The sequence below is a fragment of the Talpa occidentalis genome, unplaced genomic scaffold (assembly GCF_014898055.3).
Source record: "Talpa occidentalis isolate TD23 unplaced genomic scaffold, MPIMG_talOcc4v2.1 talOcc4.4, whole genome shotgun sequence".
Lineage (NCBI taxonomy): Eukaryota > Metazoa > Chordata > Mammalia > Eulipotyphla > Talpidae > Talpa > Talpa occidentalis.
The window spans coordinates 112,780,800-112,807,901 of record NW_023604295.1 but is presented as its reverse complement, the minus strand read 5'-3'; the positions used below and the strand labels follow the sequence as shown (position 1 = coordinate 112,807,901).

Sequence of the window (27,102 nt, the reverse complement as noted above, 5' to 3'; positions counted from 1 at the left end):
GGTGTGGAGAACCCAAAAGGGAGATACAAATCTGAGAACATGCTGAGAGTTCACTCAGGCTTGCCCTAAAAGTGGTTCATTGATTCTTTGAGTTTAATAATTTTGCAATAAAATTCTGCTCCTACTATTTCTTTTTGCCTATTCCTTTATTTGGCTCTGAAAAAGGGACACGGCAAAGATTGATGCTTCTTTGGAAAAAGTGGGAAAACAATCTAGAGACTTGAGCACTGCCTGTGAGTTGCCAGAAGAGAAAGGCCAGTGGTAAGACCCTGCTTTCAATTCTTCAGCCTCTGACTGTCTCTTATATTTGGAAATGAAAGGCAAAGAGACCTACAAAATCAAGTCTCTAGTCTTTTAGTTGGTACAGATCATTAAAAGGAGGGCTTGTTTACATTAATTCTCCTTATTAATTACCTGAGGCACATTTAGGCATCTTGAGGGAAAAGTGCAATGACCAGTAATGGTTCTAAGAGAAAAGACCACAGTGTTGACCCTGAATGAGGGGAGGCAGGGATATCTATCCCTCTCACTTTGCAAACTAGTCAATAGGTGTTTCATTCAAACACATAATTTAAATAATTGAAAAGAAACAGTTAATCACTTAAAGGACACTAAAGTATTAGGTGATATCTTGCCTGTAATTTCATTTTCTCAAATTCTGAAAACACCATATTTCAGCAGACTGACATTGTGAATACTGCCTGAGACAGCACTTGTGCAGGGGATTATTTAGGCTATAAAGGGACCTTGGGATGTCCATCATTTTGAGAACTGTATTAGTTTAAAGGGGAAAACTGATTCCTTCAAACATAGCACAAACTCAATCTCTTGCCTAGAAGGAATGTGATGTCCCTTGCCACCACCCCTGGAACTCACAGTGGAAGTGTGACTTTGCTTCTCATGAAGGGATGTAAAAAGTTTCTTTTCCATCCTGACCTGAGGATGCAGATGGACACCTGCCACTCCCAAGACCTGTATAGACTGTTCATGGCTAACCTTGCTCCTGGCTACCCGTTTTTAGCTTCATGGTAGCAGATGGTTTCAAGAGTCATTGACGTAGAAGGAATAAAGCTCATGTACCCACCACTTTTCTGTGTTGTCCCTCTGACTTCATTATAAGGACTCATCAAATTTCAGACCTGCATATGACCCTTGGGTCAGAATCAGAAAATCTTACTTTGTCTCCAAGAATCTACCCAACCCTCCACCCCATGTCTGAATTCTCCTTAGAAGTGCCAGAAGATTGTTTTATTGGAAATGGCAGTTCACATCCATTTTTTACTTTTCAGGTGCATAGGTTAAAATGTGTTATCTAGTCTCCAGTCTGTAGAACCAAGGAAGAAAACTTAAGTTTGATGTAGTCATAGTAAGTCCCAAATCACAGAAATGAAAATATCTTGTCTCCAGCAGTCACTGAGTGACCATCTTTAGTGATCCTCTTGTGATGCAGATTTTTCCCATATTTTGAATTCATCTTTTCCCCTTTCTTTCTGCCTGCCTTCTTCCTTTACTCCAAGAGAAAGCTGGCACTGGGACTGTTCCACTTCTAGAGAATTCTTAACATTTATAAAAAGGAGATTAATAAGCTTGTGACCTTCCTCTGTCCCTTCTTAATGCCCTGTAACCATTTCACTTTTTCCTTCCCATCCAATGTCCAATAAAGAGGGTGGACAAAGGGAATGAAAGGTTATGACCTCAACAAAAAAGATGCTGTTTCTCATTAGAGGTTATGTTAAAAGATTTGGTGGAAAAACAAACTGTTACAACACTGGTTGTCGGCCATATTTCTACACCATATCCTGAGAACACTAATATCTGAGATATATTTGCACTATTTTAATGAGCTGACCAATCAAAAACATGTTTCCCTGCAGTGCTTGCAAATTTCCAAACAAGTTTATTATTAATAAGACTTAGCTTATCTGCTTTCCATTTTGGAATCCCTTTTTTTCGTTCTGGCTGCTTCCCTTCTATTCATCCTTCCATATCTCATGAACTTTATCCTGCATCTGTTCCCATAGCAACTTGGTCAAGCTGCCTATGTTTTCATAAGGGTTTCTGGAATATGCAAATCATGAAGCCTAAATGTAGAATGATCTAGTAGTAGGATGTCAGGTAGTAAGACCTGAGGAAAAGACCCAAGATCTTCCTTAATGTCAGTAATGTAACCTATTTTCCTTTGAGACCAACTTTCAAAATCCTTTAGTGCTCATTCAAATCAATTCTGTTTATCAGAAGGCAAGTTTTTAAGGCCAGATATACATTCCAATGAAAAAAATTCATGTCTTTTGTTCATGAAAATTTTGTTGCATTTTCCCTAAATTGATGGTACACGTTAGGTGTGTTCAACTGTCATAAAAAATGCAGTAAGGTTTATATAGGAGAGAGTCCTTGTAGCCGAAGAAGTTAGCTTTTGAAATTAATTAGTTTAGTCTTCATCAGTACTCCCCACTATTTGCTCCTTATGTGATCAGTTCTTGACTTAGCCCAACCCACTTACCAGTTTCATGTGGCCAAGAACCTTAGAGTTACTGCAGTTGAATTTACAGTCAGTCTCAGCTTTGAAATGCAGCAAGTATGAACTCTAAGTGATTGTCAAAGTTTGCTCACAGAATATATCACTGCAACTGTTATCCATGACATTCTTTGCTAGGCTGTGCAGCTTATTTAGTATGATCCATATGCCAGACAAGTGGCAAGGCCACCTGTGTTGCTGCCTTCCAGCACACACCGCTGACATTTCTCACATTCTCATCGATTGTTAAGCTTTAACTTTATATTCCATGTCTTTTCTCTCCTATTCAGATCTAAGTAGAAACTTGTTTGGCAAAAAGGCAGATTATCATCAGTGACATTTGCGTTTTACCAAAAGGAGGGTAGGAGAACATTTTCACTGGCAATAAAATGAAAGCAAATGTTTTTCTTCACTCCCTTTAAAAACTCATGACTTGAAGACTGTTGCTTTACTAGCTTCATAATATTTTTGGAAATTGAAAGGACAGGAAAAGTCAGGTAAATCAAGGTAGGTGAGTTTATGAACAGAAAGAGGGACTTTGTGTTTTGTGATCATCACTCTCTTGATGATGCAATCCCAGCGTTGATGAAATCTCAAACCATGGAACTGCTTTCTTACCCCAAAATATTGGCACACTGACCAAGTCAGATGTGCACCTCACACACGCTGCTGCTTAGTTCCATACGATGTTATTTATAACCATAAGAGAGGAAAGTCAGTGATTTGGAATTGCACAATAGGAAGATGTGACAAATTATATCTGAAAAACCCCTTCATCTTTGTCACATGTGTTTCTTTCCATGAAAGACAGAGAATTTTGATCTAGTAATGAAAGCATAACAGGAATTTGACAGTTCCTCCAAAGTAAGAATGTGATTTAGCCAACACAGTACAAGGTCATTTTTAGCAGCCTTTTCTATCCTGCATCTCTAAATGTCTTGGTGTCTCTCTCTACTGGAGCCACACCAGACTGCAGAAAAGGCCTCATCCTGTGTCCCTGCCCAAGAGGTGTGGATGCAGAGCTGAGTAAGAAGCTCATCTCCAGGGGTTCCTTGGACTGAAGTAACACGATCCTATCAATTTTTTACTAAACAACTCATTTAAACTGGGGGTGGGAGAGCCAACAGACTATGTATTGTAGGCCAAATAGGAATCATTGCCTGTTTTTTTGTGAATAAGCTTTATTGGACTCTAACGTATCTATGCATTTTTCTCTGGCTGCTTTCCCCCTACAGAAGCAGAGTAAGATGGTTGCTGAGTACTTGCAATAGATCCCATGCGGCATAAACTATTTACTGGCTTATTCTGCTGTCTTTAAATCTTACTTAACTTTTTCAAAATATTTGCCTTCAGTAAGATTTAAAGACAGTAGAATACATGTGACCATGCTATCCTTACTGGCGACTAATTAGGGTAATACCAGGGAGTAACTAAGATTTACTGGAAAGCCACATTTTCTGGGCCTTTTGTTACTGCCATGAAGTAGGTTGTTTGAATTTCTTATGTCAGATAAATTTAGGCTTTCCTGGAGATACTGGGATGTTGGGGGCATAAAACCAAACAGATATACAGGCACCCTAGTGCCCAGGTTTTATGACCCTGGAGACTGGAGGGGCTGGTCGGCTCCACAGCAGTCATAAGGCCCAGACAGAAGGGGTGCATCACCTAAGTTCCCCATTAGGAAATGCATTTCCTTACTGTGCAAGATCTGCAACTGTAGAGTTTGCTGCACATCTGTAGTTCCTTTTGTCTACTGTAAATGGAGAATAAAACGGAACAAGCAGGAACATGTACACTCTCATTCAGTAAATTAACGATAGGGTCCATGGGTACACAGATGTTTTGGTGGCAGTTATTTTCTTGTAAATGGTGAATTAAAAATCATAAACTCTCAGAGCCATTATGGATTAGAGTTAATGTAGTTTGAAATCTATGAATTGCATTGGTAGAAAAGGAAACACTGGCTGTAAGTGATGTGTTTAGGGAGGCTAGTCTTGCCCAATGCTGCTCCTTTATTTTTCTTTTTTAAACCCAATTCCATTCTCTGGGTTTGTTTTTCGTGCCAGTTTCCATGTGGATCAGAAAATGAATTTGACATAGTCATGGTGTTCATGGGCTATAAATAAGACCTCTCATCCTTTGTCAAAGTGGTTGGAAATACTCAACTTAATTTCCCCTCACCTCTGTACAGCCAGACATTTTTGTATTCTTTTATATTCAATATATGCCTTTTCAAGAATGTATCTATTTTGGGGGGTCTGCCTGTTTCTGAAAGCCAAGTTCTTTCTTGCTGGATCCTCCTCTCTTGATTTTTTTCTCTGAGCCTGACTATTTTCTAGTTGGGCCTTTGGTTCTCAGATTCTGGATTCCTAGAAACGGGGAGCAGCCCTCTACCCTTTCTTGGCAGACATGCACCTTCCCTTTCAGAGAAGAAAGTCAGGTAGGATGTCTGTGAGAATAAAGGACAAAAAAATGGAAATGACAGAGCAAGTCAAACGGTAAGAAAATAGTCTTTGCTTCAAAAGGAAAAAAATGGTACCAAAGGAAAGGGAGATGAAACGTTCTGGCAAGATTCTACCTAATCATTCTGTGTCATACAGTAGGGTTATTATTTGTCAATACCTTCTCACTGCTAGTTATCCCTTCAGCTGAAGCCAAACCTGCCTGTCCTACCAGTGCTCCTCTGGAAAGCATCACCCCTGTCTCTCTCGCATAGAGTAGCAAAGCTTGTTATCACACTCTCTTCTATTCTCAGCTCAACCCCAGTGTTAGCACAATAGTAGTGGCGGGTTGAGCAGTGTACTCTCTCACAGTGCCTAGGTAAACCTTTTGCTTATTTTATGCTTTCTGCCTTCTGACTTGAGTTATCATCCTTAAACTTCCTTTTTTGCATTGAGGTACTCAGTTTTGCAGACTGAGCATGACCCCATGAAGGGATATGTAATGCTGAAGGTTTTCTGATGGGAGGGAGCTGGTATGAGAAAGCTGCTGTTTTGTTTGTGTCACTGGCTCAACACTCCTCTGGGATCCCTTTCAAGTGAAAGGTTGACACTGACTAATCCCCCATTTGGGTGGTCCAATGAACAAACCTGGAGATGGGACCAGGATCAAAGAGGATTTTTCCATATTGTCGCAAAAGAAAACTGAGATGGCAGGAAATGCCCCACATGATGTCATATTCTTGCCCTTTTTCCACTAACTTGACCTCACAGGAAGTATGGTCAGAGCAATCCATAAAGTTAGCAGGGCCTGGAAACCATGTGGATACACCCATACCACTTTATTTTTCAAAGCTTTACTCATAAAATCCTTTCAGAAGGTGCCCCCGATTACCTGTTGATGCTGTTTTTCTGTGCTAACATCTGCCAGTCCTTGCCTTTGGCATTGGGAGTATCAAATGTAGCACAAATTCGTTGTCTAATGGAGTAGGGAATTTTGAAGGCTTTAGGGCCAGTCTGGGCAGGAAAACTGCTGTCCTCTTGTGCAAAGAAAGTGATAGTTTCTCTTTCACTCTATAAAAAAAAAAATAAGGAAAACATGATCAAATCCAACTGGAAGGAATTTACTGGTCAACAAAGTTATTTATATATATTTTACATCATTTTTTAAATTTTATTACAATGTTTGCTTTCTTTTCTCAGGTGTAGTCCCCATAGAATTTCCACCAACAGTTCACCCCTGCACCACCATCTCCCTAGTCCCTTGTGCTCTTATTTTTAAAGAAAATTTGTGTTAACACACATGTACAAGATATTTGCCTGTTATGATGGACTCTATAAAACACACTGATAATTCCCCCTCCTAAAATAGTAAATAACTTATCTAGTAGCTTAGTAAATTGTGAATGTGATATTCACCACAGTTTTCTAGTCAGGAGAGACAAATCTTCAGCATCCAAAATCCAGAGAGATATCAGGTATGAAAAGGATTGACTTTTTTGGGCTCTCAGGATAGATATAGAATCAACAAAAGAAACTACCAAATGACATATTTTAATTCAATGCAAGGAGTGACCCCCTTATAGTTCTAACTGACCAAAAGTCATGGGCTGATCAAAGGAGATGGTAGGAAGAAGCCACTTGTCAGGAAAGCTACTGAGGGGAATTGATTGTTGATCATCTGAAAGTATGTCTTTCCCCAGTCCTAGAGATGTGTGATTCTACAGTAAATATTTTTCTCTTGGCTCATAATTCAATTGTTTCAGTAAAAATATGAGCCAATCTTGAGCAGTAGTGAGAACTAGACTTACCTTGTAATGGTGCAGGCCAGAGAGCTTCTGCCTGCTACCTGCTCAACCTGCCTCTGATTAGTGTGTCTAGTGAGGATTTGTTGCTTTAGTACATCATAGCTATTAGATTGTCATATCCAACGTGCTACTAACACAGGAATCCAACAGACTGGAGTGATTGCTAATTTTTGTGGACAAGTAGAATTTAAGGCCTGAAAAGTATTTGAGTTACCCCAGTGATTACGTGTTACAAGACACAAGGATTGCTGCAAATGTAATTATGGTCCCTAATCAGTTGGTAATGAATTTATTAAGAGATTTTCCTGGGTGTGCCTCACCTGATCAAGTGGCCCTTAAGAGAGAAGAGGAACTGTAATCTGGAGGTGTCTCTCCAGGTAGTCTGGAAGTAAGCAAATGACCATGCTGTGTATTATAAATAGGGGTATATCTTTTGACCTGAGGATTCTGAGAGTGACCCCTGTTCAACACTAATAAAAAAATAATGGGGGCCTAGGTGTTAAGTCTTAGTGCTATCACCACAGCAGCCTGAGTTCGATCCCTGGTCAGGAAGCTAACCCACATATGGTGCAGCAGACCTCTCCTATCTCGCCCTACTGCTCCCCTCAGCAGTGTATTTCAGTAGATCTGCCTGTTCTGTTCCCCACTCTGTCTCTGGTGAATCCTCCCACCCCCACACCTCTGGCCTACATCCCAGTTCTTCTACACAAAAATAAATTAAAAAAAAAAATGGGGATTTTTAGTCTTATGGGTACAAGGAACTAGTTTGTGTCAATAACCTCAATATGCTTGGAAAGGACTCTGAGCTGCAGATGAGAATGTGTGTGTACACAGCCACCACCTTGATTTCAGTTTTGTGAGATGCAGATCAGAGAAGGGCAGCAGTCCAGTAGTGGCAAGAAATGTGAGCCAATAAACATGTTGATATATGCTGTTAAATTTGTGGTAATCTGTTATGCAGCAAAAGAAATCTAATTAAAGGGAAATTAGAACTTCACAGCTGAGATTGGGCTAAAAAATCTAGCTAGGGCATTTTAAACCCCAAAACACTATCCTTTACATTAGGAACATAACATATTGTCCAGTTAGTCAACACACACCCTTCCTGAGTACCCTGTCATCTGCCTTGACTCATTTCCCAATCTTCATCCATCATATGTGGGCATCACAGCCATGACAGTCCTCCTCAGCTAGTGCTCAGGCTGCATAGCTTTACTCTTCACCCTCGATACACATTACTCCTTCCGAAATCTGTTAGTTGAGAAAACTGGTTCATATAGAGATCTTATTAATGATTGATGCTGTGTTTTGGCTTTCTGTAACCATATAACACGGCAATTTTTTAAAATAAATTTTATTTTTATATTCCCCATACAATTGCAACCCCCTAATTTTGACTCCAATCCCTCCCCTCCCTCCCACCCCCCATAGAGTGTCTCTGGTTCATAGTTGTTTGTTGATTTTGATTTTCACTTTCTTATAGTTATTCATTTTCCTGGTCCCTTATTTAAGTTTTCTAGATTCCTGCTATGAGTGAGACCATCCGGTATTTTTCTTTTTCTTTCTGGCTTATTTCGCTGAGCATGATCCCTTCCAGTGCCATCCATGTTGCTGCAAATTGCATGTGTTTATCTTTTTTGAATGCTGAGTAATATTCCATGGTGTATATGTACCACATCTTCTTGATCCAGTCATCTATTTTTGGGCATTTGGGTTGTTTCCAAAGCTTAGCTATTGTAAACAGTGCTGCTATAAACATAGGGGTGCAGGTGCTCTTTGGAATTGATGTTTCTAACACGGTAAAATTTTGAGGGTTGTGCTTTGGAAACACAATGCCTCAAATTGTCATTTCAGAGAGTAACTCAGATGATGTTATAAGAAGGTGTTCAATGGCCAAATGCATTTGAAAAATGCTGCATATATATCTTTTTATCGGAAATGCAAAGTATATATTTTCATTTTGAATATATTCTACTTTACTGATTTTAGTTCTATTGCCTGGAACAATGTACATCCAAGTTCTTCCAGTATTTGGGATTAGCAAGTTGTAATATAAAAAGCAGGGTTTTTAGAGTCAGGAAGAACTTGTTTTAGAGTATGAACCTACCATTCCTAGCTCCGTGTGATCATGGATGCTGTATGACCTCTTCTCAGCCGCTGTTTCCTGAACAGAAACATTTTGGAATTCATTTAGATTGCTCAGAGGTTATAAAATTTGGTAAAAGTTATCGAGATAGATGACACAGCTGAAACCTGAATTCTGATATCACTGTGCTACTTGCTTTGAGACAAGTACCAAGAAATCCAGAGTGGGGTGGTTATGAAAAAAATGCTCTCTGAGTGGTATTATCACTTTGCTTCAGGAATTGAGTAAAAGGAGCTTCATGGAAGAGCCATTTGAGTGGGTCTTAATGGCTGGGTAGCTATTGATTGAATAGAAATTAAGTGGTTAAGGTGATTTCAGGTAGATAGTGGACAATTCCTCTTATATTAATGGTTATAAAATAAACCAACTCAGGCTTCTTATTACATAAAATAAGTTACAGATAACATCGTTTATATCATAGTTCATAAAATTTCATCTAGCCTTTAAAAATGCATACCAAAAGGAATAATTTCCTTAAATATTGCCTAACTTAAGGAAGGACAGTATTCTTTAAAAGGATGGTAGAAACTATACCGAGTAAAAAAGGATTTCTATGCATGATAACATGGTAGCTGTCATTGTAAAATGACACCAAAATATGTTAATCTGACAAAAGGTGGCTTGAAAATGTAGCTGAAAATATCCAAGCTAGAGATTTGCAATAGACAGAGAACTGGCTTCTAGATGTCCACATGGCATCTTTGAATTAACCAAGTTGACCAAGCTGATTTTACTGTGGGCAGAAAGACCACATTGATATATAATATCTTAAGAAAAAAGCTGCACAGGATAGTGTAATTTAAGGATGAATAAAATATTCTAGAAGACTGACTCTAGAACAATTTTCTCCATTTAGCACACTTTAACAAGTGCCTCTGTTTCCCTCACAAAGTTTTCAATTTTAAATATTTTCCATACATAAGATGACACTTTATGTAACATTTATGATGCATTCTAAAAGACATCTGGGCCAAGTAATAAGAATCCTGTAGATACATCACATTTTCTGATTGTTTAAATTAAATATGCAGAGCAACAGTAGATTTTCATGCTCTGCACATCTGAGATAAGCTGCTGCTACCTGGATAGCTTGGGAGTTGTAAATCAATGAGAAATCCCAAGTATTCTGTCCATTTTGTAACAGACTAATCATCCTCAAACTTCTACCACTTTTGGTAAAAAAAGAGAATTGCTTGAAGGGAAATTGGACCATGTAAGATTCCAATTTAAGTAGTTTTTACCAAACCATAGATTCTTTAATGATGTTGCCTTAATAAGGAATGATAAAATACTCAGGATTCTTCTCTTCAATTTTAGCATAATGATTTTGCTTTAGTCCACAGTTTTTACACTGGTGATATTGTCACTTTATACAGTAACAATTGATTGTCATCATGAGGCCATTGAATTGGGTTAATTTTAAGGGGAATCCACCTGCTTCTAAAGACTGACACAGTAATGGCCACTGTAAAGAAAAGAGAAGATATATTATCTTGATCACTGAAACAATTTTAACTGTGAATGATATGGACGATGGTATTTACTTGGAAAACAACTCAGATAAGAGGCATGATTAGATATGATGGATGTGAAGCTGAATGGAAAAGAATCAAATGCCTTCAAGAGCATAGTTACTGCACTGATTTAGATATTTAAAATCAATATTATTTTGCATATAATATGTATTATTTTTTATAGTGCCATTGCTGAATTCATGAAATAGTGATACTGAGATAGTTCATTAAAGTAAGGTGGAAATTTTGTGCCTAAACATATAGGGATTTTCTTTGTTTGCTTGAGGGAAAGGGGAATAAAAATAATCTAAACACATCTATTAAACACTTCACAAGTTTCATTTCCATATTATTTTTAATTATTAAAATCCTACTACTAACTTATTAAGATAATGTAATGCAATCTCTTTTAGTCCAGGGCCTATGCAGTATGATCTCCTTTAATAGCTGATCTCTAGACTATATCCTGCCACTTCCCCAGGTAATTGCAATTTCTCAACACTTTCTGTGCCTTCACTTGTTCTCCTGCAAAAACCAAGTCATTTTTAGGGGAAAAATATTCACTACCAAGATCACTAAAGGTACGCTTTTCCAGGAGTGAGACTGTCTCAAGGTTGGAAAGACCTTGGGTGATCATCACTCAAGATTCAATCAAGGATCAATCAAGATTGAATCTACAGGCAAATCTACATGTGGGAAAGCTGTTCTATTCTTGAACATCTTTCAAATGAACACATATTCTAGGCCATCACACAAATAGTTTACATCCCATACTTCTACGGTCTTGAGGAAAGAAATTCCCAGTTTTCATACTCAAGGCAAGATTGCTAGTACTGTGATGTTCATCTCAAGCACCTCAGTCCCCACACAGAAGGTCTATATTATAGTCAAGGTCCATTGTTAGGATTGATACATCAGACCTTGTTTGGAATCCTAAAATAGAGTAGTGTGGGAATCCAGACTTTGATCTGGAGGTCAGGTATCTCAGTTAGGAACCCTGTTCTTCATCCTGTTATCTCTATGGTTTTAGACAAGAAAGACAATCTCTTTTAACTGGCTTAAGCACATAAAGTTGGAATCATATAGTACTTAATCCACAGCTTTGTCATTGTTGTATATGAAAGCATATGTAGTGATACCTGCAATATAGTAGTTTTCAAATGCTATTTTCTTCAGACATAGAAAATGAATCAGATTTGTCTAAGAAAGATGGTTTGTGACAAAGATGGATATGCACTGGCTGATTTCCAACAGTAGTATTTGAAATAGTAAAGAAAAAAACAAGATTTTTGACAGGATCAGAAGGATTAATAGAAAATCTAAAATGCAGTAGCCTACAAACTGGATGAATAGAGCCCATCAATGAATATCTAAATATTGTTCCGATACTTGCCTCCTATTATCAAGAGATGCTATGATGTCATCTTTTTCAAAGCATTTCAAAGTGAGTTGTGAAGTATTGTTAAAAGAATTAGAGGGCAAAGGCTAAGATTGTGTGTACTAGCTCATTATCTTCTATGTACTTCCAGAATTTATTTAAGCAAGTGGCAAAGTGCTAGGAAGTACCAATCTTCGCACAATCCTTTTACACAAATATGTTGTAATAGCCAAAGTTGATCCTCAATATCTGAGTGCTTAAAAAAACACACACAAAAAAAAAACCTTTAAAATCTGCAGTTCTTTGGTTGATCTGTTAACATTTTTAGGGCAATTTGCATCAGAGGCATCTTTAAGTTCTGCCTCTTCATGCTTACCTTGAATACCAGCTCTTTTTAGAGTTTCCTTTTGTTTTTATTTTAAAACTTTCCTACAATTTTTATTTTACTTTGAAATGTACTCTGTTAAATATGCCATGACTGTTCAAGAAAGATACTCTAAAAATATCTTACCCCAGGATGCACTGGATCTACCTTCCCTATCAAAGCTACTTTAGAGCATAATGCTAATTGGCAATAATGAATGCAAATACTGTATAAACATGTCAGTTAAGACAGCTATCAATTTTAAGGCACAATGCTTTGGAAAGCCATTCGCTCTCCAGAAAAACTATTTGGGGAATTAGCAATACTCATTTTGCATAAACAATGAATTGAAATGAGAATGGAAGGAAGTAATAATGCTGTAAGACCAAGAGTTTTCAAAGAAAAAAAAAAAAAAACGGAAATTGAGTTCCATGTATATATAAAGTGTGTTAAACCTTCTGTCAAGCCTAAATGAACATATTATTTATATGTTTATATGCCAACTGTGTGTATATATCTATATACATATATATTAATATATTCTATAGGTGACCAATAAGTATTTTCTAAATTAGCCAGGCATTATTTTAGATTTGCTAAACAAATGTCTCACATGCTTCTACCCTTCAGCTACTCCCTCATGTATCCCCACATAAACATTCATAATCCTACATAACCCCACATTACATTGTCTACTCTATAAATTCAATCCAAAGCCATGAATTCATTCAGTGGTTTAGGATTAATGGGTCATTGCAGAGACCAAGTGAATTATCCTTTGATACTCATTCTAACTCTGCTTTTCAATAGTGATACAACCTTGGGCAGGTCCTTTCCCTTTTTGCACTTCCATTTCCTTACTTGGTAAAATGAAATTTGTATCTATGTGATCTTATTGTATTAATGAATCTAGGTTAAATGGAAGTGGGGGTGTGCAGAACCCTAGAGAGTATGAGAAATTATAAGACAATAAGGAACCAAGACCTTGATAAAATAACACCCATGGGGTAACTAACTAGGAAAACTAGTCAGAACCATCAGAAAAAGAGGCTAATGGTGACCTTGTGCCTTTTATGGTCTGCGTCTCAATGGTATTGTCAGACGATAATGGATTTCAATTGGTAGCCTAAGCCTACAATGACAGACTGTGGTTTTGTGTATAAAAAACCTGTAGCAATTCCTTTCCCGAAGGTCCCACCACAGAGTCTCCATTCTGAGGGGTTAAGTTCTTGTCAGTGGGAAGCTAGTTCAATCCTCCACCTGGGAAAAATTTCATTTTCCCTTTATCATTCATGAGGATTAAAAGACTTAGTGCATTCTGTAGCTCTTTCAGAACCTGCACCACACCACCTAGATAGGTATATTATTCTAACGGTCCTTGAGAAACCAGGTCAAATGACTTTGAAGATCAAAGGCTCACCTCTAGAATTGACGTCTGCACTTGAAGAATCTGCTCATGGCCTTTGAGCTGCCGGATGCAGATCTTGCAGGACAGCTGGGTGGTGGTGGGCGTGTAGCGCTCCAGGGAGAAGGCACAGTGCAGGGGCTGCCGGTTGCTGCACCACACGCGGGAGAAGGGGACTTCCTGCAGGGGAGAGGAGGGAGGGTATGGTATGCGGAGTTGGGCTGAGATGCGTGGAGAACAGGAGAGACTTAATAGCAATAATTATGATGATGATGACGCTGATCGCAGCAGAGATAATTGCCTAAGTGACTTTGGTAGAATTGTTGTAGAAATAATGTTCCAGCATATGCCAAAGCAGCACAAAAGTAATTAATGTCAATTCCAATTGATAACATGAATTCCAAACCACACTGCAAGAGCTCAGATTTCAGTTCGTGACACACACAATTAGAAAGCATACCATCAAGTGTTCATTTTTTTCCACTTGAAAAATATTCTTCAGAAGACGCCTACGGGCCATTCTTCTACCTAAGCCAGGGGTAGGATGATAGCTTCCTATAAATGAAAACTCAGGGACTGACCAGAACTTACGCCCACACTACACACTCAGAACATGACAGAACACAATGTTGCTAAAGTAGCCACACAAAAATGATACCTGCTGCAAAATGACATACATACATCACACACACACACATACACACACACCACTTTCGGTTTTATCTGTTTTGTTTGATCTTAATCCTGAATCAAGAAAAGATTAGGATTCTGAGAAGGCCTATATGTGTGACACTCTGTGCCATTTCATTGACTTAACTCCTTTGCAAGATGTAAGCAATTAGTCTGCAACCTCATCCTGACTATTCTCAGTTCTACCCTACATGGCAGGGGCTGGAATTCTGAAAGCTACATTCCATAGACTTTCTTGTCTGCAGGAGGTTCACATGTCCATTCTGTCAGTAAGAGACGTTTATGCTGAACTTGAAAAGTTCAGATACAGTGGAGGTCCTCCCGGCTCCTCTAGTGTCAGCAGGCTGATCCAAAGATGTCACCTGACTGTACATGTGAGCTTTGGAGAGGCTTCTGGATTTCAAGTGGATTTGAAGTTATTTCAAAAACTAACATGAGCAGGAGAATTCTGAAAGGAGGCTCTCTGTTAGGGGCAGCCTTTTTTATAAAAAAAAAAAAAAAATTATGCATACAAGAGTTGGGGTATAGGTCAGAAGTGCAGGGGGCTTAGGATTCACCAGAGGCAGTAGTTGCAGAACAGGCAGATCTACTAAAATACACTGCTGAGGGCAGCAGCCAGCGAGACACAAGAGGTCTGCTGCACCATGTGGATTAGCTCCCTGGCCAGGGATTGAATTTGTGCTGCAGTGGCTGCAGATAAGCTTCATAGTGCTGAGACTTAACACTTTGTGCCATTAGGGAGGCCCTAGGGGCAGCCTTGAGGGAAGCACTAGGCTGGGCCACAACTTGTTTATATCTCCAGGGAGAAGGTCCATTTAATGGTGCCTCTTTGCCTCTGGCTCCTATTCAGTTTCATTTATGCACTTTTCTTTCTTCCTTTTGTGGGAGACACTGTAGCAGAGGGCACTTCTGATTGGTATAGCTCCCCAGCAAACTTTAGAGGAAGGTATTTTCCCTGAAATACTCATACTTTTTACCTACCCCAAATGCTTCACCATATAAAGGCAGTAATATGTGTTTATAAGTTCTGCCTTTTCTCCTTGTCTAGTCTGATCCTTTGAAAGGTTCTCTTTCTGAAGCTTCCTACCATTTTGTAAACTGGGTAATCCTTACATTAAATCTCAGCCTCCAGCACTTCTCTATCTGCCTGCTGAAACTTTCAAGGTCTCATCTGCTCACACAGACCAACTGGATTCTCTCTGTGGAAGAATCCAATAGTTACATATCTAGCATTTATTGTATGATCACTGATACGAGACCCTGGATCTTTAAAAATAATCTTATTTGGCCTTTACTTTTTTCAGGCAAGTCTACCTTTTATCCTTATTTCTTGTTCATTGTCGTGTTTTTTTTTTTTTCTAACTCAGAGGTAGTAATTATTTTTATTGAAGTTCTGTTGTTTTACATTCCTGTTAGTATTTTAACAGTATAGGATTCCCCCCGCCCCTCAGTTGCAGTCACTGTAGCACTTCCACCACCAAAGCACACAGTCTTCCACCATGGTCCAATGTCATTGTCATTCTTCTCCTATCTCCTACCTCAATTATTGACCTCCTCTCATATCACTTTAGCTAATTATAGTAACTTACCAATCTATCTTCAGTCTCTACTACTTGGAGCTGATGAGGGTATCAGGGCTAGACTAGAAAGGGAACCCTGGAGCTTCTGTTATCTAATGCTCCATCTGTATTGCATGCTGAGTTTAATAGGCTTTGAGTAAACTCCCAAACCACCGTCATGTAGTACTGTCCCATTCAATGAAAGCAACTCCTAATATAAGGCTTTGTGGTTAACAGGAGCTTTTTCCTAAAGTAATTTTGCCTAACAATGATAATTCAAGAAGTTTTTGTTTTCTAGAACTGAAATTTGAGTCATTAAAGTGTATTAAAAGTTCTGGACTTCATGGCCAGATAGAGTTGAAATCAAGTTTGAAGTCTTGAACTCCAGAAGTGGATTTGAATCCTGGGCAAGCGCTTACCTTCTTAACAAAAATGTCACTGACCATTCATTAAAACAAATCTTCTCTAGTATCACTTGCTAAATTTCTTATATTTTCTCCTGAAAACACTGGAAGAAAGGTAAAGAAGCAATGCCCACTGCAGAGATAATCTTTCATTGCAGACAGACATGAGACTCGACACACACAGAATTCTCTTCTTCTCTTTCCATCATACTGCACACAATCAAAACATTTTAAAAATCTGATTTTAAGACAGTACCAAAAGAATATTTTTTGTTGACTTAAGTAGCAGCTGCCAATAGTTCTCAATAAAACATTTTAAAATAATGGAATTAGAAGCACTGTGATTAGTGTTTTCAGGGCAATCATCTTTGCTTTTATTTATTCAAGAAAAAAAAAATACACCACCAAGATGCTCACTGAGCTGAGAAGAATTATGTGAAAAGTAATATGGGAGGACAAAGTATAGCAAAGTTATGGGTGTTTAAAGAATTCCGGAAATGTTTTCATTTTGATTCCCATTATAATTAGGCTCCTAGCAGATGGAGAGAATGTAAATCACATCCTAGCAGGAGACAGACACTGGATTCTCCACACACATAGCATGCTGGAAAGACAGCTGCTTTTATCCTAGGGAGGTGACAGCCCGACTTTGTTTTGTTGGATTTAAAAAAAATAAATTAATATTTTATTGTATACTGTTTATTATAGCTTTTCCATCCCACAATCAGCAAGAAATAAAGAAATCTGTGATTGTGGAGCTCAAGTTTCAGTCACCTATTGAGAGCAGAATCGTTTACCTCCTAGAGGAAATTTGCAAAATCTGCAGAGGGGACAATAGCATAGCCCTAAGGTGGTGGACATTTTAACCTGTGAATAAAGAAAAGGGGGAATAAGTAATTGTTTATTTGGGGAGTACCATTACTATGGGCCTCTTTTTTTTTTTTTTTTTAATGAATGGTGATGGGTGTTACTGTTTCCTGATCTAAGAAATCATGTGTTCTCTTCTCACACGTCACTCCTGACTTCACAGGGAGTGAGGACTATAGCTTATTACTCCATAAGTTATAATCCTTCAGAAACTCAACCAACATGATTTAAACTTGAGTTAGTCTCCCTATATATAGGTTCTGGTGGATCCAACCTTGAACTCTCACCATTCTAAAAACCTTATACAGCCTGATAGGGAAAATATTCCATGCACTGGGTATCTCTCAGATCTAAATCTTTCTGGGAAATTCCAGCTCTTTCAGCAGAAAAGAGGAGAGTTTCTTGAAAGAGTAGGTTTGTACACCATTTGGAATATGCTCATACCCAGTCTGATTTGACCTCAGAGAAAGGGATAGAAAATAAGATTTATACATGCAGCCTTGGAAAATGACAAAGAGCTTTGCTAGTTGGAGATACCTAAAATTACATTAAGATTAGTGAGATTTTCTGTCTCCATAGTAGCTCTCTATTAGTTTTTAACCAAGGCCTAACAAAGAACCATTTGTTGTTATCCACACCAAGTTTGTCAGTGCACATAATGTTCTACATGAGGTTCAAGCTGGCTGAATACAAATCCTTTCCAAAATGCTTACATCTGATGCTTAGAGCAAACACAGCATGGCCCCAGAGACAAGCACAATATATAAGCCGGGGGATTTCAGTCATGACAGGGCAAGGGATGGGTCATGGGGGTGGTGAAGAGAAAGGAGGAAAAGAGCTGAAAGCCATTAGTGGGTAAGAAAAATGAAGAGGAATCCAAAAACTTGGTAGCAACTTCCTGGTGCAGAGAAAATTAAATTATTTCTCAGTCTTCCAAGACTCAAATTATGCTCAATTACAGAAGGCAAATATTTGAACATGTTCACAGCCTCCACACAATCAAACCCACCCAACAGGAAAGTTTGCTGGATTTCCTTGCAAGCCAAATGCCCTTTGACTTGGAGGTCAGCAGGCACTTACCTCCCCAAGCCCTTTCTCCATGGAACTCTTTTGGAATCTTGGTGTTGGAATAACTGTTTAAGTGCTGCTGCAGGGAAATGGTTCTCCCACATTATTTCATCTCCAAACATTAAAATTCAGTTACTCAAGGCCTGAGTTACTTCCATTAGATCTAATGAAGTTAGAACCTTCTAACCTATAGAGATTAATACAAATTTGTATGACTATCAAGACTTGTTCTAATAATATCCTGAAGTTCAATTTGGGCTAAAAATTTTGAATACTCTTTACTGGGAAACAGACACCTAGGTCTAGAACATCCTAAACAATCAATTTATTCATAGAAAACATGAGGTGAAAATGCCAAGAGATGACCGTGTTGCTTTGAAAGCACTAAAATTGTATTAAAGGGAGCAATTCCCAAAGTAAGGAGAAGCATGAAAAATAGGAGAATGAGGGTCTCCCCAGTGGTGCAGCGGTTGAGTGCTGGGCTGCAAAGCTGCCCGCAGCCTCTGCAGTACCAGTTCAGTCCCCGGACTCTCGCGAGGGTCCCACATGGCACGCAGACCTCTCCTGCTGCACCCGCTGCTCCCCTCAGCAGTGTATTTCGTCAATCTGTCTGTTCTGCTCCCCGTTCTGGCTCTGGTGAATTCTCTCACCCTCCCGCACCCCTGACTGTACCCAGTGCTTGGTTATATAAATAAATAAATCTTTAAAAAAACAAAACAAAACAGGAGAATGAGGTCTTGTCTAATTTGGTTAGAAGAGAAAGAAATCAAGAAAGCAATCCCAGCCATAATTATAACAAAAATAATTAAATACCTAGTAAACTTAACAGAAGTGAAGGACCTAAAAATGAGAACTATAAGACATTGTTAAAAGAAATAGAAGAAAATTCTGAATTTTTTAAATTGAAAAGGCTGGTCATTCAACTTTTGTCACCTTCATCCTGTGATTTAGCTTGTTTCCTTCTGACAAGCAGGCATACCTTGTGCATTTTAAAAAAATGAACGCTGCAAGGATGGGAAAGTTAAAAAAAATAATCCACAGGACTATGAAAGTTATGCTTAATGATCAGAACAAAGATGTTTGAAAGCCTCACATGATTCCATATCAATAGGAATCCACCAGAACCTTTTCCAGAGATAAGGAAATGTTCTAGATTTTGAAGCACAGATGATGCTAAAAAACTATAGCATACCAGCTGGCTTATGATAAAATACTTATCAAAACTGGCTATTTCCAAAGGATTCAATGGGAGGGTCACAAATTGGTAGGAGATCTTTTTGCATTAAGTGACTACTCAAAATCCCTAAAAATGGCCCTAGCAGATCCTAAGTCGTTCTGTAACTATAGATGAACAATAACATATAAATATCGTTATGTATTCATTTTTTGCCTCTCAATTTACAATTTCTTCTTCCCATCTTATACATTTGATATATTCATATAAAAACTCTTGGCCCCACTTATCAGCCACCAGTACTCTAGACTTAAAACCATTACCCTTAAAAGGTTTCTCACTAACATCCAGTTCACTCATTGCAGAACATGATTAAATGATGTATCCTAATGTGTTGATTTTAATTAAAAAACCAAACAGACATTCCTCTAAGTTGTTAAATTACCATCTTCAACTTACATAGAGCAACAATTAAAACAGGAGAGAGAATTGTCATTACCTGACATGCAAGCACCCTATGCCCCACCTGTTAGTAGCTTGTGAACTTATGACAGATTTCATTCCCTGTGTGTAGTCCAAACCATTAAATTTCTGTGACAGTTTTGAGATTAAATCCATACTTTTGAAGAAGTAGGAACATCAGGAGTACCTTCATCAGAAAACAAAGTTATTTCTATTAGAAACCCACTTGCCAGTACCTGGCATGCAGTGAATGGTTTAATTCTCCAGAGGAATGGGGGTATATCAAGGACAGAGATCTGTAGACTAAAAGTATTCCCTTTGAAATGCAGCAACTTTGGTTCTTCCAGTAACTGTCCACCTTGATGCCTTTCATCTGAAACCACTTCCTATAGGAGAGGGGAAAAAAAGAGAAACAACAATAACATATCTAAATTTTTATACATCACCTTTCTATGGGAATATATGTTCACGAGCATGTATCTCCCAGAAATAGACAAACATAATTCTTTAACACATCCATGTTTGTAAAACTCAGGACTAGGGTCTAGAAACTGCTGAGTGATAAGTATTTCATGAGAAAGAAATAATTGTCCTTCATTACTCGTGTTGCTTAGTCTTTTAAAAACTCTATGCATTTCTTTAAAACTTTAAACTTCCTGTGCCCCAAGTAAAGTAAATTGTAACATTGTGTTTTCACTTTTGTATAAATTTCATTTTGATATGATTATAATCAAGGGATGTATCTGACTTAACCTGACATATCATGTGTCACAATAAAGGTAGAAAAAAGCCCCTTCTCCCCTGATCACCTCCCTGCCTCCAACTTCAATCTGGTTTCACTTCTTCATCACTCAGGCATTATCCAACATTTATTCCTTGGCTTAAAATAAATGTGACAGAGTGCATATGTCATGCTTATTTATGGTAATGTTCATAAACATTATTATGCCAAAAGGCCAAGAAAAAAGTTTATCAAGTTTCAGCTCAGAAAAAAAGCAATCAAATTCAGATAGATTCTCCTGTATCTTTCACTGAGAAATCTTTATATGTAATACAAACACAATTCATACATATTCTATTGAGTAAATCATTTAATTGGTTCCAAATTTGTAGTGTTTAAAATCATATTGGAGAGAAGATAGAATAAATGAAGTAATAGATATGAATTCTCTAAAATGTTTATTGTTGGTGTGAAGGTTTTATTATTAATGGAGATAACAGATCTTCCTAAATCCATTTTTAAGATTGCCATTAATTGACAAACAGAGATATCCTTGCAGAGATAGGCTAAATAAGAAAACTGAAATCCTTTAATTGTGTCTTATAATCTTTCTAGATTCTAAAAAAACTTGTAAGAAGGAAGGCACATAGATTTATAAAAATATACTAAAACCTACATTTATCAGGGAGTAAAACTAATTTCAGTTAACCTTAACATCTCTTTTCTATGTATAGAAAAACATTAATAAAAGTATTTCTGACCAAGAAGCAGCTGTTCAGCTTTTACCTTCCATGTACACTTAAGCCATTAACAGGTTGCCAGTGTCGTTTCTCGGGACAAAATGGTTTAGTTTCTTTTTTTTTTTTTTTTAAAGATCTATTTATTCATTTATACAAGCACTGGGTACAATCAGAAGCACGGGAGGGTGAGAGAACACACCAGAGCCAGAGAGGGGAGTAGAACAGACTGACGAAATACACAGCTGAGGGGAGCAGCGGGCGCAGCAGGAGAGGTCTGCACTCCATGTGGGACCCTCACCGGTGCCCAGGGATCGAACCGGCACTGCAGAGGCCACAGGCAGCTTCACAGCCCAGCGCTCAACTGCTGCACCACCGGGGAGGCCCTAAATGGTTTACTTTCAATGTCATTTTCTCTAGCATTTCTGTCTTACTGATGGGAGGGGTGTGTCTTCGACCCTGAGGTCAGTGTTAAACTTTGTGATGGTGGAAATGTTCTGTATCTACCCTGTGCAATAAGGTTCCCAGTGGCCACAGAGGCTTTCGCTTGTGAGTTGTGGTTAGACTAAATAATTGAAATTTTTAAATTATTTCAAATATCCCCCTGTGGTTAGCAATTACTGTACAGAATGGTATAGTGTTAGGTAATCTTAATGTTGTAGATGTAAGAGGGGGCACAATGACATGGTAGCTGGGGTCTGATGGGCGCTGAATATGTGAAGGGAAAGAGGCAGGGTGGAGGGAGCGAAGGGGATTCATTTCAAATGCTGGTCTGGTTTCTTTGGCGGTTTGGTGAATGGCCACAGTAGTTGTGCTGGAGCTGGATTCTGGGTGTAGACAAATGAAACAGTCTCTGCCACCAAGGAGCTCATGGTTTAGTGAGAGGGTAGAGTAGCAGAACTATGACTATATTTTGATATCTGAGGATTACTATATATAAATGCCTGGGAGGTTAGGGCAAGCCAGAGGGAGCCTAACCCCGATGAGAGGAGAGGCAGGAAGGAAGCCAAGGAGTTAACTGAGGCCATGATATTTTGGCAGAACCTTGAAGTAAATACAAAGGTTAGTCACACTATAAGGAGGGAGAGGACATTCCAGAGGATTAAGGGATGCACAAAGGCACTGAGACCAGTCAGAGAAGGGATAGGAGGTTAGGGTGGAGAGTGAGTGACTGGAGATGATAATAATGTAGGGTAGAGGTCAAATCATTAATTCTTGGTTGCCATGCTAGAGCTTTATATTTTCTTTGAAAGTAGTGTTGCTTAGGCTTTAAGGTGACTAAGGATTTTTTTTGGGGGGGTTACATATACTCAAGAGACTACTAATCTTGTAAACCAAGAATAGAAGCATAGGATTCTAATCATGTTTCCATGTGATCTTGGGCAACTTATTTTGGGGCGGGGGGCTCAGTTCTTTGCTTGGATTTATTTATAGCCAAGCAAAATAATTAGCATAATATAGTAAGCTTTTTTTTTGCAATTCTAGAGCAAGGTTAAAATCCAGTGCAAATAGGAAACATGCTTATTAATACCATATCAAAGCCATCAAATAAAGTTGTTGGCATTTCAAAGTATATTTAATTGGCTCTCTATTAATGTTCCCCTTTTCTTTAAACCTAACTTGCCTGCTTGTACAGAGAAGTACACTGAATCACTAGAGGAAGTGACTTGTTCAAGGTTATGCATTGCTTTTGTAGAGTTAGGCTATTATAATATTTAGAAACTATACAGAATCATCACTCCAGCAGGGAAGTTATAGTTTAAGACACTAAGTGCTTTATTTACAGATGAAAACATGGAGATATCTTCCTTCCCTCTCCCTATCTGCCCCCTCCTTATTTACATAAAGCTATCTGATTAGAGAGACTTAAGACTCCAACAGGACAACTTGCTCATGGTCTAGCACATTCTCTACTACATTTCCCTCTGTTTGCCTATGCTAGGCTATGCTTGACTTCTTTTTTTTTTTTTTTGAGTCATCTGAAGGTCAGACTGCTATTAACTCTGTACCATAAATAATTTTTTATTGGTGCAAGATATTTGTAAAGATGACACAAGTCAGTGTGTATTGCCTAGGGTTATACATGCTGTCTAAGCAATCCCTGAAATGCAGAGTGAAGGCATCAGGAGTTTTAGAAAATGATATCTACTTATAATTATCACAGAAGGAAATGATACCTTTTCAATTCATGTGTTTGAGGGTTTCACATTTAAATACTATTACGATTAATTTTTGCTTTTTTAGCTTAGCTTACTTTAATCTCTACATATTGAAGCAACTAGATGCAATTAAGTGTCTTGTACTCTTGCACAAAATAAAGCAATTATAGTTCTGTAACAAAACAATGAATTATTTAAATTAAGAAGCCTAATAGTGAAGTAATCATTGTATTTATGTTTGTAGAGGCACAAATGGTTTGAGAGTTGAATAAACTCCTGAGTCTGAACTGTAAAATCTCCAAATAGAATAAATTGTACTTAAACTAGAATTCCCAGTTATGCCCTTCACTTATTGGATGGATCTCAGTGGCCGAGCTGGGCATCTGTGGTGCCAACAGTTCTCAGTGATCCTGATGCCCAGTCCAGTTGGAAATGAGTGATACCAACAGCTCTGCTGAGCTAGTTCTGAGTCACTCATGTGGACAGATCACTCCAAGAGAGGCCTGATAATCACTTGATCTTTTCTGTCTGCCTTCTATATGACAAGAGCCTTCTGTTCCAATCCTGGGTCTAATGTGAAAATATTGCCTACATTAATTAAATGAGAAAATAGGGTCTGGCCCATTTCTTGCACAGTGTACACTTAAGGCTTTCTGGTTGGTATTTTTTCTAGTCTCTCTACTTCATCATTTCACACTGGGAGTTGCTAGTCATCTGGTCCTAGAAGTTGTGGCCAAGAGAAACTTGTGCTTCGTGCCCCACTGAGCTCTTTATGCTGATTTAATGAGACAGGCAGCAATATTCAGGTGTGCTTCAGGGATACTAAAACAGGCAGGCTGAATTTACATATTTATGAGACAAAACTGTTTGAACTTAAGCATGTGCTCATGCGCGGCAGACGCATGTATACACACTAACAGACATTATGTCGCCATGGCGGTTTCCTTTAAATGCTTTATGTGAACAGTATTTCCCAAGGTTGCATTATTGATAAACACAAGAACTACATCTGGAGGAAATCCTTTGAAATTAGATTCTAAATCCACATTAATGCCAAGTAAGTGATGAGTACCGAGAGGTACTGAATAGGAGATCTGGGAATCTCAGAGAAATAAATGAGTGTTTTCTTTTTTCTTTGTAAGATAGGGCAGTGCTTCATTTTGTACTTTCCTGTGTCAAGGTCTGTTAGAGCTCTGAGTCTGTGTATTAATAAAACACGATAATCAAAACTAGGTTTGAAATTGGTACTGTTCCTCAACTTTCACTTTGAATTCATCAAAGGAGGTGATATCAAATAAACTAAAATGGCAGCTTTAATTATTACAGGAACTCAGAAGCAGGAAGGATAAGAAGTCATTTGCTTCTCTTCTTACCCTTTTCTCACCTTCAGACAGGTAGCAATTTTATTTTTAAAAACATAGCTGATTTACTTATGCATAGAAATAGTTTTTGATATATTTTATCAGAACAAATCTTAAAAAAAACTGAAACTATCTTACCAAGGTGTTATGAGGTATTTTGTCATTCAAAGAAGCTGCTACTATATTTCTGATAAAATGTCTGCAGAGCAGTTGAAAAGCAAGCCAAGTTAACTCTGCAGACAGTATAGGGAAGGAGGGTGTGACTAAAAATAGAGAATGCTTAATTACGAAAATCCTCTAAAGGAATATTTTTTCTGGTGGCACCATTATATTGCTGGACTCTCTCCTAGTTCTAAGAGGGTAGCAAATAGGGTCTGGAAACTCTCTTTCCAGATTTTCTTGTAAAGGGTGGGCTTTTATGTATTTTATGTGACATCATTTCCCAGTGAGACATGAATGAACTGAAAGATGGAACTGTGGCCTCTAATCAGGTTTTCTTCTTGGTTAAGAGCACAGTTCTAGTGGGACACATATTTGTTATGGTTTCTTTGAGATATGAAGGCTGCACTACAATAAATACCGTAACTGTCACAGACATGTTTGTGTCTATTTCCAAATCATGACAAACATTTTCATTACAGTGATAGCAGAGGCAAGTTCCAGGATAGGCAATTTCTGCAGAAATGCTTCGTGAAAAACTACATATTATTTTTGATTAAGAAGTCAGAGTTCTATCAGAGTTACTGAAAATGAGTCATCACTGCATATAATATTTTCAGCTCATAACCACACAAGTTGTTGGAGCTAATATTAATGTGTGAAGTCTTTAAGAGGTTCAAAAAGTGAACTGTTGCTAAGGCTTTCTTAAAGTGGAACGGTTTTAATGGGTTAGTAACTATATAATTTTCCCCTCTAATTAAATGCCACATAAGAAGTCATGAAAAATAGCACATAGATGATTTGGGAGATGATGGTGGTTTAAATGATCCTCTGCAGAAGGTCTTGAATACATTTATTTCATAAGGTAAAAATCCAGAGAGCAAGATCCCTTTCAGAAACAAAACTCTGACTAGGGCTGGGGAGTAAATACACAGAAAATGTACAAGTCATGTTTTAATCTATCTCTCGGTTGGAAATGTTATCCAACCAAGTCTGATGATGTCTTAGAACCCCTTGGGGGAAGTGTGGCCTTTGCTGCTCATGACAGCTGTCACATACATCCTGTCAATAATAAATCAGCTATGTTTGACATAATAGGACAGGAAAGAATCGCCAGGAATAGATTATGACATATGGGGCCAAAGGTATTTTCACTGGAAAACATTTCTCTATGGAGAAATTAAAGAGTTTTAAGTAATATCTCTAAACGATAAGGATATTTGGATTCAATTAGAGGGAGAAAACCACTTTCCCTAGCATTGACTAAGAAGAGTATATTACCCACAGAATGGAGAGTGGTTTGAAAAGCTGTGCTTAGGGCCTCATTTTCACAACTTCGTTGCAATTCAGATTCATCTGTGAACAGTTGAGCTGTTGTAGAGTCTGGTAGCAATCAACAGGAATGAAAATAGATGATCTGAAAGTGACTTAGAATGAACTCTTTAGGCAAATGTCTAACTCACTGTTATATACATCGGCAGTGAGATCATTATTTAAAGAAATATAAGGGCTGGTTATGAGGGCTGACTTCCAAGGTGGTTGTGCTGAACAGACACTCATCCTCATGCTAAGTGGCAGCAGGTTGCTCATGAACCTAGAGACTGGAATACCTCCACAGCCCTTCTGGTGTTTACTCCATTTAATGCAACCATCAAAACCTGGCTGAATTACTAAACATGCAACTTGAGTCATGGTACATTTTATAACTGTTCAGTGGTAGTAATATCTCAATTCATTCTTCTGATTGCTGTTATATATTTTGTCTTGGAGAATCCCTCTTATTGCAGGTGGAGAAAGTAGGTGAAATATAAAATGGCAATCATAGGATGAAGTAGAGCTATATACACTCAAGATCTTTATAAAATCTCAATCCTATGAAAAAAGCCCTTTGTTTTTGATAAAATATTCTATTTTATTTTTAACTGTTAATTGTTAATTGAGGTATCATTACTTTACATTCTTGCTAGTGTTTTGACAGTATAGGAGATTCCCCCAACCCCATCCCATAGGTGCAGTCACCATAGCACTCTCACCACCAAAGCATGTCCTTCACCATAGTCCATTGTTAAACAGTCTATTTTAGAACAGTTTTAGATTCATAGAAAAATTACAAGATAATACAGAATTCGCATGTTTCTTCTATCAATAACATCTTATATTAGTATGGTACATT

The 27,102-nt window shown here is 38.1% G+C and overlaps 1 protein-coding gene across 16 annotated transcripts in view; it reads right to left on the bottom strand.

Moving 5' to 3' along the window:
- Positions 1–27,102, bottom strand: part of UNC5D (unc-5 netrin receptor D) — a 726,786-nt gene that overhangs the window by 12,393 nt on the left and 687,291 nt on the right. For 10 of the 16 annotated variants that reach the window (XM_054700868.1, XM_054700869.1, XM_037526675.2 and 7 more), the window contains 4 exons: positions 20,029–20,178; positions 13,584–13,748; positions 8,869–8,925; positions 5,849–6,027 (listed from right to left, as the gene is read on the bottom strand). In XM_054700868.1, the coding sequence (XP_054556843.1) occupies positions 5,849–6,027; positions 8,869–8,925; positions 13,584–13,748; positions 20,029–20,178 (551 nt within the window). The remainder of the gene's footprint in view (positions 1–5,848; positions 6,028–8,868; positions 8,926–13,583; positions 13,749–20,028; positions 20,179–27,102) is intronic. The other 6 variants (XM_054700865.1, XM_054700876.1, XM_054700870.1 and 3 more) reach the window with 1 other exon arrangement.